The 12589-nt window shown below is 35.5% G+C and overlaps 1 protein-coding gene across 6 annotated transcripts in view; it reads right to left on the bottom strand.

Moving 5' to 3' along the window:
* Positions 1-12589, bottom strand: part of ELF1 (E74 like ETS transcription factor 1) — a 103952-nt gene that overhangs the window by 45705 nt on the left and 45658 nt on the right. For 5 of the 6 annotated variants that reach the window (XM_068526347.1, XM_068526348.1, XM_068526345.1 and 2 more), the window contains one exon: positions 7154-7452. In XM_068526347.1, the coding sequence (XP_068382448.1) occupies positions 7154-7225 (72 nt within the window). In that variant the 5' untranslated portion in view covers positions 7226-7452. Of the gene's footprint in view, positions 1-7153; positions 7453-10997; positions 11067-12589 lie in introns of those variants that run through there. The other variant, XM_068526349.1, reaches the window with a different exon arrangement.

Raw genomic sequence — 12589 nt, 5'->3', positions numbered from 1 at the left:
GATCTATATTTTTCTCAGTCTACAAAATACAACCTTGTTCTCAAGATACAACCATGTCAAAAACTCCCTCTCTACAACTTGAACGAGTCTCCCAAGAAACATGAAAACTCTAAATGGATATTTACTTATTGATAATTTCAATAACAAATTTTAAGTTATTTGAGGTAGTTTTCACTAAACACATTTAACACAATAGTTCTAAATACATTTTCAAGAAAAAAACTCCATGAATATTTGTTTCTGGTCTTGGAATTGTGGTGACATGCCACACTGCCCATGCACTAAGTGAGAATGTGGACACATAGGTCCCAGAAAAAAAAAGTACTGTAGTCAAGAGAGTTGTGGGGCAGGATATCACCTCTCATTCAAAGGCCTTCTGATGGAATGGGAGAAAATATTTGCAACTGAAGCAACTGACAAAGGATTAATCTCCAAAATTTACAAGCAGCACATGCAGCTCAGTATCAAAAAAAACAAGCAACCCAATCCAAAAATGGGCAGAAGACCTAAACAGACATTTCACCAAAGAAGATATACAGATTGCCAACAAACATATGAAAAAATGCTCAACATCATTAATCATTAGAGAAATGCAAATCAAAACTACAATGTGGTATCACCTCACACCAGTCAGAATGGGCATCATCAAAAAATCTACAAACAATAAATGCTGGAGACAGTGTGGAGAAAAGGGGACCCTCTTGCACTGTTGGTGGAAATGTAAATTGATACAGCCACTATGGAGAACAGTATGGAGGTTCCTTAAAAAACTAAAAATAGAACTACCATATGACCCAGCAATCCCACTACTGGGCATATACCCTGAGAAAACCATAATTCAGAAAGAGTCATGTACCAAAATGTTCATTGCAGCTCTATTTACAATAGCCAGGACAAGGAAGCAACCTAAGTGTCCGTCGACAGATGAATGGATAAAGAAGATGTGCCACATACATACAGTGGAATATTACTCAGCCATAAAAAGAAACGAAATTGAGTTATTTGTAGTGAGGTGGATGGACCTAGAGTCTGTCATACAGAGTGAAGTAAGTCAGAAAGAGAAAAACAAATACCGTATGCTAACACATATATATGGGGGAAAAAAAAAAGTGGTCATGAAGAACCTAGGGGCAAGACGGGAATAAAGACGCAGACCTACTAGAGAATGGACTTAAGGACACGGGGAGGGGGAAGGGTAAGCTGGGACGCAGTGAGAGAGTGGCATGGACATATATACACTGCCAAACGTAAAATCGATAGCTAGTGAGAAACAGCCGCATAGCACAGGGAGATAAGCTCAGTGCTTTGTGACCACCTGGAGGGGTGGGATAGGAAGGGTGGGAGGGAGGGAGACGCAAGAGGGAGGAGATATAGGGATATATGTATATGTATAGCTGTTTCACTTTGTTATAAAGCAGAAACTAACACCCCTTTGTAAAGCAATTATACTCCAATAAAGATGTTAAAAAAACAAAAGAAAACAAACCAAAAAAAAGGCCTTCTGATGTAATAAGGGCCATAACTGAACAGATATAGATCCCACACCATTTTACCAACAAGATTAAGAGAAGAAAGAAAAATCTTTAAGAGGATTCAACCAATAAATGTATTATAAATTATGTTAAAGGCATGGGGAATATTAAGGGGGGGGAGGCAACCCTTTCTTCAAGTAGTTTAGCACTTATCTGGGAAGTTAATAATGTATATATAAAAACTTAACATGGCAAATATATGATAATGACATTAAGTCATGTAGGAATAACATAAAGCTGCTAATTCCTGAAGGGATGATTTTAGGATAAGTTCCTGGAATAAGTAGGTTTTGTCCTAAAATCTTGAAAGATGATTAGAACTTAAACAGGTAACAGGTATGAATGTGGAAGATCAAACAGTGGGGAAGCAGAAAACCATTTGGGAAAATCATACAGTAGAGGCTGGAAAAACTAACGTAGTACAAGAAAGAAAAGAGCATGAAACAGTCACTATGAAAAGCTTCTAACCGTAAGTTAAGGTGTTTAGTTTGATTACACAGTCAAGAGAAATGCATCAAAAGTTCTGGTACAGTCCACTGTTCTGAAACACTTCTTCTTCATCTGTCAGATAAACTGGATCTTCCTTCAAGGTCCAGTGCCAAATGTAATTTCCATGGTGAAGCTTTCCCGAAGTTGCAGCGCCGTCAAAGGCTCCTTTCTCTGTATCCATCCACAGCACTCTGTGCTGACCTCTGTTACACTGGGTAGTGATTGCCAAACACTGAATGAGAATTAACGGGCAGCTCGGTGAAAAGACAGCAGTTTACACTTTAGCTTCTAGGAATCAGCAGAGTGAGCCAATTTATACCCTAAGAACGAAAGTCATAAGACCACCTTCTTACATTGGGACGGGATTCTATAAAAATATTTGTTTTACTTTCCCTAGCATGTCACCAAGGTTCTCCCTAGTGAGCTAAGTCTGTTAAGCACAAATAACTATGATTTGCTAAGTTCTACTTTTAGAACCAACAACTGAAAAAACATATAGTATAATAATATATCAAAATTATAAAAAGCATTAAACTAACAGCTGTTTTTCACTCAATTAACTTCCGGAATATTTGAGCATATAGTCAAGTTTCCTTCTCTTTAGAAACTTAGGTCCACAACCTTCAGCTTTCTTTTTATTCTCATACATTCACCAGGCAAACATACCTGTTCAATAAGGTCAAGCCAAGGCACTTTCAAATAAAAGTATCCTGTAATTCAATACTGACAGTGTTGCTCTCCCACAGAAGTACCTCACTCTCACCTACAAATAGGCCCAGTTTGGAATGGATAGCAAGAACAGACTTCTAAATGGCTTGTCAGCACCAACAATATTGATATTTCTTTTCCAACACCCCTTTCCTCAACCCTGCCCAAAGTTCTTCCAAGCAATTCTGAAAAGAGTAGGAATTGATATAAGGGAAAATGATCAAGGTGGTGGCAACCACACATTAATGGTGTCAGTTTCTTTAGAGGACTACATTAATAACCACAGACCATAACTAAAAACAGGAAATACATTCTAATCTGGTACCTTCAAATAGTGATTTTATAAAGACCAACCAATTAAACCAATATAGGATCATAAAACAGAACAACTTATTTTAAAGATACAAATACTTCTTAACTTTGAAAAGTCAAAATCCCAACAGAGTTATGTAACTTAACAAGTCAGTTCTAAAATTCATTCAAAACTCTATCCCAATTTTGGGGGGGAAGAATATCTTTATTAGATATCAAATCTATGAAGTGATACTAATGAAAGCAATGTGAGATTGGCGCAACACAAAACAGGTAAATGGAATAAAATACACTAGGGCAAATTCAAAACTAAAGTCTATACATATGGTAATTTAGTATACAACAGAGGCAGCAGTCTAAGTGTGGAAATCATAAAACACTCAATAAATGGTGAAGGGCCAATATCCCCATTTGTGGGAGAAGAGAGTCATCAGATCCCTACACCACACAACCTACAAAAGTAGATTTCAGGGCTTCCCTGGTGGTGCAGTGGTTAAGAATCCGCCTGCCAATGCAGGGGACACGGGTTCGAGCCCTGGTCCGAGAAGATCCTACACGCCGCAGAGTAACTAAGCCCATACTCCAAAACTACTGAAGCCCGCGCGCCTAGAGCCTGTGCTCCGCAACAAGAAAAGTCACTGCAGTGAGAAGCCTGCGCACCGCAACGAAGAGGAGCCCCCGCTCACCGCAACTAGAGAAAGCCCACACACAGCAATGAAGACCCAACACAACCAAAAATAAATAAAATAAAATAAATTAATTTTTTTTTAAAAGTAGATTTCATATGGACTAAGGAGTTAAACCTATAAAATATACTAGAAGAAAATATAAGAGAATATTTAATAGTTTTAGGGGTAAGAAAAGCTTTCCTAAACGAAAATCACCAAAAAAATTGGTAAATTTTATGACATAAATATTTAAAATTTCTATAGGGCACAAGATATCATATTGTTAAAAGACAGTACCAGATTGGGACAAAATATCTGCATCACATATCACAAAAAGAGAGTTAACCATTAACTGTACAATGAATTAGAAGACAATGACACTGATGTAAATTCATAATATATAAAGAACTCCTACCAGGCAAAAGGATACTATTAATTCAAAGAAAATTCAAATCAACAATAAATAAAGCTAATGGAACAATCCCACAACCTCAATACTAGTAGTCAAGAAAATGCAAATTAAATGGTAAAATGTAATTTTTTTAAATGGAATTTTTTTCACCCAAAGACTGAACAAAAAGAAAAAAAGGATTTCTGTTAGTGATGGTTTGGGAAATATACTGTTAGTGGTAGTAGAAACTGATACAGTTTTTTGAATATACTCTTAGTAAACTCAGTAATTCTACTTTTAAAAATTTACTACAGAAATAGTCACACAAGTGTACAAAGATACACTACACACTTCATGCGCGTGCGTGTGAAGTAATAAAATGACAGTGCTCAGTAAATATTACTATGTGCCAGGCACAGTTCTAAGAACTTTATATACATCAACACATTTAATTTTCACAACCCTAACTACAATATCAAGTCTGTTATTATGAACCGTGTTTTGCAGATAAGGAAACTAAGACACAGGGAGGTTAAGTAACTTGCCCAAGGTCACAGAGATAATAAGTAGTGGAGCGAAGATTCAAATCCAGGTGCTCTGACTCCAATATCTGAGCTCTTAACCATTATAGGTCTATTTGCCTCCCAAACAAGGATATTCATTTATAATATATTAGCAATCTAGTGGGAATAGCCAACTGTCCATGATCAAATACTGGTAAAATAAATTATAATCCATCCACCATGTGGAAAAATAAATGATGCAGAGCCAGCATACAAACACACAAATATTTATAATACATTAAGTGAAAATAAGTCACAAAAAAGATATTACATTCTTTCATCTGTATCTTAAAAACAACCTGTGTATATAGGTTGGTATGTATGTATATTGTTCTTTTGTTTAGGCCTTTGTCCAAAAACTTACACATCAAATAGTCAATACTGGTATCTTCTGGGGAGAACAGGATTAGGGACAGTAAGTGAAAAGAGACTCTCACTATTTACTTTCTTTTTCTATTAGATGACTTGTTTTATAATTGGCATGCTATGACTTTTATACCAAAAACAAATTTAAGGAAACAAAAAAACAACAAAGTAGAGCTACATCTACTTAATAGATAAGATGGTAATAAATCTGACACTACTGGATCTACCCCTGCAAGCATCAAGTTAAGTCTGCTGTGCTCATGGCCACAGATGGAAAAACCCTAAACCTGGCCAACTGATTATAATACAGTACAATCAGCATACATCATGGCAAGAGTATTCAACATCATTAGTGAGAGTCAAACTGCTTGGGTTCAAGCTGTAGCTCCACTATTTACCAACTGTATGTATGACTTCGGGTAAGTCACTCAACCTATCTATTCTCTCAATTTCCTCATTGTAAAATAGGGATGATAGTATTTGCCCCATGTTTCACATTTGTTAAGTCCTTATAATAATATCTGAAAAAACTAATATATTTTGTTAGATAAAAGATAAATAACTTTTTATAAATAAATAGGTAGATAGATAAATAAATAAATAAATAAGAAAAAATATATACGTGCATTCTGATGTTAAGGTATGAGTACATCTCCCTATCCAAAGTCATTAATAACCTCTCCAAGTTAAACTAAGTACATCATAGATGGTAAGGGTAGGCACTGTCTTGGAAAACTTTTTCTAAGTCTATATAGACACATGTATGAATGCTGCAACATGATGTAAAACGTATTTCTTATGGTTAAAGAGTGTCAAAGCCGTCCCCTGTGGCCACATCCCAAGAACAAACCTCACCACATCTTTCATCTTCGAGGGCTGCACAGTAAACACACAGTTTTCAAACCTTAACGTATACAGAAACATACTGTTTTAAAACAAATTCAAAACACTTTCTCCTTCTAAAATGTCTTTCCTATTGTCCCTAGATTAAATCCATAAACTATTTTTAATTGGGATGCAATCTTCTCCCTCACACTTTTTTCCTCCCTAGCCAAAGCCCACCTTGATTTTACAGCACCTTAATCGAAATTCTCACCGTTTGTAGGTTTATTTATAAATGTTTTTTTCTGTCTCTTCACTCAACAGTACAATACAAAGAACTAAGAAATTACAATACCCTGCCAAAAGTAAGAATCACCTAGAATAAAAGCATGATACATTATAATTGGCCTATTAAAGTTAGATATTTAGGATTAGGCTTATTTCAATATTTAAATCAACTTTATTAGACATTATTTTAAGTCTACTAGCCCTCAAAATATTTTTCCCAGTACAATGAATCTTTCTAACATATGATTTCTCTCACATCACGTCTTACATTCCCAAATAACCTGTTCAAAATGAAGTAAGTTATAAAGTCCCAAGAACCTCTAGTGGGGAGGGGGGAGACCAGAATTAACTCAGTCCTTTTCTCATTATCTCTTGGATCTTTCTTACACTCTAGAAATAGTAATTTACACATCTTGTATAAATTCAATAAAGGAAAGCCAGTTTAGAAATTCTTCAGTTCAATCCCTTCATTCAGCAGATGAGGAAATCAGGATCTAGAGAAGTAACTTCCTCAGAGTCACATGCTTTGGACTGAAATGATGTCTGATAATGAGACTGCTAACATCTTTCCATCCCCTTGAAGGAATAGTCCAGGATTATAAATCTTAATTAACCACATATATTAAAACTGTGTAATTGCAAGCAACTATTACAATCACCAGTCCTAAGAAAAAATTTACATGTCTTGTCAGTATGTCATCTAGAACTTTTCAAAGTACTCTGAAATAATTACTTAAGGTATTTCCTGTCAAGTCTCATTTTACAGAAAAACAAGCTAACCCCAAAAGTATTATATCCCTGTTACCACATCAAAGCTAAGGATAAGATTCTTTCTTAATGAATTAACTAGTACTTAACACATAAAATCACATTACCTCCACATTTTTAATATCTAAATTTTTACATTAATAAAGTTTCTCCTACTGTCTTTTAAAGGAAATAATTTTGAGACAAACAGAAAAAGCAAAATAATAAATTTATTAAAATCCAATTTTCTCTGAGTCTCATTCATACCTGTTGTTCATCCTCCATGACGTTACTAGCAAATTCAAATACTAGGTCGTTCTGTTGGACAACAGCAGCCATAATAAAGCATTCCCCTTAGATCCACATGAGAAAAATTCCAAACAGGTTCAAGTACCAGGCAGCAGAGTCCAGTGACCAATTTGTGTAAATAACCCAAGCTAAGTCTGTGAAGTTACTGTATACCAGGTTTTCTTTAGGGAAGGTGCTTCAAATTTTCTTGGTTCACTGGGATTTTACTTAAATTGAGGCAATTTTTCTGAAATTTTTCTTCTCTAGAACTTCTTGACCTGAAAAACATAAGTTAGTTATGAGAAAGCAATCATACTATTTTGAATATAACAGTTAATACAGACAGCAATGTCTCCAAAGCATTTTTTTGTTAATGTTTTTAAACAAAACCAACATGACTCGTGAATACAGGGTTGTTGTTTTTTTTAAAAAAAACTAGACATATATTTTCTTTTAAGATTTCATTCCTGCTAAGATAAGATCACCTCTCATGACGGAAAATGAAGCCCTTCTCCGCCCCCAACCCCCATTAAACTACAAAGTACTATTTATTAAAAAAAAAAAAAAAAAATCCACCCAGCCATAACTAGGTTTTTGTAATTGCAATAAAGGATATATAAACAATTTCCCTCTTTCTACTAACCTAGCAAACCACACACATAGGAATTCCTACTCCATGAGTAATTTCATAACATATATTTTTGCCTTAATAGAAACATTCACACAGTATCCTTGTTAGGCCTAATATATATAAGGATTTAAAATCTGTCTAATACATTTAAAGTTTAATAGTACTATTTTAAGAGCTTTTAAAAATAAGCAGAAATAAAGCTCACTCTTTCTGTTCTTTAAAAAGGTTTCTGATAAGTAGAATGCTTTACCATGCTTAAGCCTGTCTTCGGTGGCTTCTTTTTTAATGCACTGAAATGTATCCTTATCTCTAGCACAGGCTTGCAAGCAACAGGAAGGAAACAGCACTTGACCACGTCATGGCAAATTAGAACATGCAAAGAAGTGCACTTTACAATAGAAAAACAGAAACGCAACTTAAGAGTGAAAACAATTTCACAGCAGAGGGAGAAAAGCTTTAAAGAGTGCCTGCCAAAGATGTTTGCATATTTAACATTTTTTTTTAAAGTTACCACTACTAACAAAAGTAAAAGGAAATTAAAAGTTTATCACAATTTTATTAAATATTGCTTCATACGGTTATGGCCATAAATACGACATGAAAAGACAAAACATGAAAATAATCACATTAAGTAACATCTAGTTCTTTGAAACAGCATTTACAATTTTAATTTTAAAGAGACAAGTTCAGGAATGAAGCTGATCTCCTGAATCAGTTTCCCTGAAAACTTAAATCCAGCCAGTAAGTGCTAGCTAAATCACATACTCATTTTCCTAATTTCGGTAAAGCCAATTTCCTACATGTTGCAGACTCTAGGGGTCATCATGGATGACTGTGGTTTCCCTAACAGGAAATCAAAAAAAAAGAGTTAAGAATTCAATTCAATTCAATATTTCTACTCACTAAATTCTAACCCAGCAGTTTCCCACACCCACTCCATCTCTTTTAATAAAGACTTCAACTCCAACACTGGGAAAGTATTTTTAGCACTACTATTTAGGTAGTTTTTGAGTACTGCACCATGTCTGGTGCGGGGGAAAGTACTTTGACCAAAATTCATCAGACAGACATAGAAACATAAAACATACATACAATATTTTCCTTTAAACTCTCACCCAATTCTTCTGTACTAGGCTTTCCTTCTTAGGTCCTCCACACAAACTACATTCATTCTTACCTCTGTTTTCAACTTCTACTAGCCCCCGTTCCTGGAATTCCCCTCCCACTTCTCAGTTCCCATTCGCATCTTCTCTATCCTTCAATGCTCAAGTCCCATTTCTTTCACAGAGCCTCCCGACCTCTATGCCTTGACCTACATGGGCCTTCAAAAATACAGCACTTACTGCCCCTACCACCAAATTAGCACTAACTGTACACTGTCTCACACTTGAAAATTATGTCCCCCTAATTCAATTGAGTACGTGTTTCAGTGTCTATTATTTGCAAAGCTATGTACCAGGCACCACAATAATTAGAGCAAAACTTCTCTGGGTAAATAACCATTGTCTAAAGTTTCTTCTGTACCTACCAAACCTGTGCGGTTTGGTAATAATAATAAAAAGGATTAATGATAATAATATAATACTAATAATAAAAAGGATAACATTAATGACAGATATTGTTTTGAAAAACTATCACAGATATTTACACTCTATGTATGTTCTTTGAAAGAATTACTGTAATACTTTTGATAATACAGAAATCATTATTCTAAACTTAAAGAACGACAGTAAGAAAGTATAACCAGAATCAAGGGATGTTTCCTGATAGAAAAGTCTCTCTGTAAAAGGTTAGATTCCAAAAGACTGTTCCAAAATCCATTTATTCATAAATACAAAGGTGACACTGTCCCAATGACCAATGTGAACACATCTGTGTAAAGTTTCACTTTCTTTTCCATTGCAGCCACAAACCTTTTCTTACTAGCACCTCCACAGTGCTACTGTTCTTTACCAAATGTTTTTTTTAGTCTCAAAAATAAGGACAAGCAATCAACATACCTATATCTCACAGTACACACTAGGAACCAACAGTAATCAACCAAAACTGAAATGACAGCCCATGATCACTAAGCCTTTGTTAGGATAGGAAGAGATACCTTTATTCTGTTCATTTCTATACAGAAGTTCATAAACTGAAAACGTGTAAGTAAAGGAAAGCTCCTGCATTATTTTATTGGCTTCAATAGGCCTCTGACCCTCTGTCTTCTTTCACTCTATCCCACTGCTCTTCCTCTTCTCTGAGTAGTTATACAGCCTACGGCACCAAGGTGGTTCTTGGGAAGAATTTTTCTAATTCCTGATCCAGAGGTACCACCCATACATATTAGAGGAACTTAAATAACACAGCCTCAGTGTATTAAAATTTTTTCAGCAAGAGATTAGACTGGACACCTAGATCAATGATTCAATTTTTCATGAGTAAACTGAGTCCTGTGTCCAAGGTCTCACAATCTGAAAGCATTAACAGAATTACAACTAGAATCTTCATCTCCTAAATCAGGACTCTGTGTCCATGACTACAATACACAGCCTCTAAATCTACCCAAATCCTTTATGCTGTAATAGTTCAGAACACAGGTTTCTTTTTCTTTTTAATGTTTTTTTCTTATTATTTATTTATTTAGGCCGCACCGCGCAGCTTGCGGGATCTTAGTTCCCCGGCCAGGGATGGAAATCATGTCCCCTGCAGTGGAAGCACGGAGTCTTAACCACTGAACTGCCATGCTAGGGAATTCCCTAGAACCCAGGTTTCTAAGTAAATACATATATCAAATTAGAAAAAACAAATTTCCTTCTCTAGTTCAGCTCCTAATGTCCAAATCCACTCACTAAACTGCCTACTGGATAAGTCCATGTCAGTGGCCCTCAGAGTCAACGTGTCTTAAAACATGTCCAAAACTAAACTTATCATTTTACTCCTCAAATCTGCTCTAGTGTGGAAAAAACATGGGTACTCAGGGTAAAGCAGAGGCCTTTTTTCTACTCTAACAAAATTATAAGGTCTTTAGGAAATTTAAAAATTGGTTGAATTTACTAACTGTTAGCTATATGTATTATATTCAGGAACACTTTGCTGTATTAATAGCTCCCAAACATATTTCATTTTCAAAGTGTCACTTAGTCTTTATAAAATAACAAGTAAAAAGTGAAAACTATTCATTCAACACACAGACACAGACAGTTAACTTACTTGCACAGTTCTGTGCAGTCATCCAGTTGGGAATCCACCAAATAATAAAAACTCCCCAAGCTGGCTGTCAATCTTTCAACTCGGTAAGGACCATATTCTTATTCTTCAAGGAGACATGCCAAAGGAATGTCTCATCAATGAGGTCCTCACCGCTTATTGCCAAAGTAAGCTTCAAATTTAAGGTAAAGTAGTAGCTCAAGCAAAACGGTTAGGAGCACAGGCTCTGGAATCAGACCACTTGGGTTTGAATCTTCTGCACTGTGACTTTGGACAAGTTACTTACTTAGTGTCAGTCTCTTCTTCCTGCAAAATAGGTATAAGCCACAGTTTTCTCATTCTGTAAAATGGGCATAACAACCCCAAAATCTAGAGTTTCTGTGAAGATGAGATGCGAATGTATGTGCAGAATGCTTGGCATATAAATTTCACTCAATAAACATTAGCTTCATTATAATCTATGTACAGTGCAAGAGATATGTAACACATGCTTGCCAGATAACAAATTATTCCTTAAGTCTCATTTCCATACTCCCTGGGAGTCTCCTTTACCACAGCTATTTGCTAGACTCCACAAAGAACACTATAGCCCCATTATCAACAAAAGTATAATTCTACTCCAGTGCCTAAAAATTTGGCACCTGTTTGATAAATCCAGTTGCTTCACGGTTAGGATCACACCCTGTCTGGCAAGCCTCCCTTAACACAGAGTTCCATTATGCCCCTAATCCAAACAAAATGAATTTACTGATTGTAAATACAAAACCCTCAGACACGTTACTTTCTACTACAACCAACTCAAATGGTTAATTGTTATATAACTTATTATAAAAGATTTCAGGTATTATAAACATATGATAGTCAAAATCAATTTTTAATACTTTTCACACTTGCTTTCTAATCCCTAACTGAATGCAAATTTAAGTTCCCTTCAAAAGGGCTTTAAACAAAAGGGTCTATAAACCCATTAATTCATAATGATATTTTTAAAAAATCACTGCCAACCTTTGGAAGTTATTAGGCTACCAACTCATTATGCTCAATATGAAAACTGACAAAGGGAACCAATCAAACAAAAGAGGAATAAGTTTTTAGATTAGACAGTTCTGGCCCAAAGAAGGCAAAATACACCAGCTTAGAGCAATGGGTGGTTGAAAGACTACCTTTAATTTGAATGACTATCTCTAATAAAGTATTCAGACTGTGTGTGTGTGTGTGTGTATTTATAAGGCGGGGAGTATCTAAATAACTGGAACTACTTAGTAACCCCAGATGCCAAGTACCTGAACGGAAAGTATTTTTACATGAAGTGGCAACCTGATAAACCACCCTTTTCAGCATACAGATATACCCGTCGTAAGAACAGGAAGTATATTGGAAAAACCATGAAACTAGAAGAAATACAATAAAAATTAAAGAAAATAGAGTCAGAAACGTGAGAGAAGAGAAGCTATTCAAGTTAGAAATGAGAAGCAAGCAATAAATCCATAAACTGTAATGACTGGAATTCTTCTGTAACAGACCATAGCTAGGCCTTTCCAGCTGTATCCTAGTATGGTAGAATGCTTTATATTAGCTCCCAGCAGAAATGAAAA

Source organism: Eschrichtius robustus, chromosome 18 (assembly GCF_028021215.1).
Source record: "Eschrichtius robustus isolate mEscRob2 chromosome 18, mEscRob2.pri, whole genome shotgun sequence".
In the NCBI taxonomy this organism is placed as follows: Eukaryota; Metazoa; Chordata; class Mammalia; order Artiodactyla; family Eschrichtiidae; genus Eschrichtius; species Eschrichtius robustus.
Note: the sequence above shows the minus strand (reverse complement) of the source record. Positions and strands in the feature narration are given on the sequence as shown.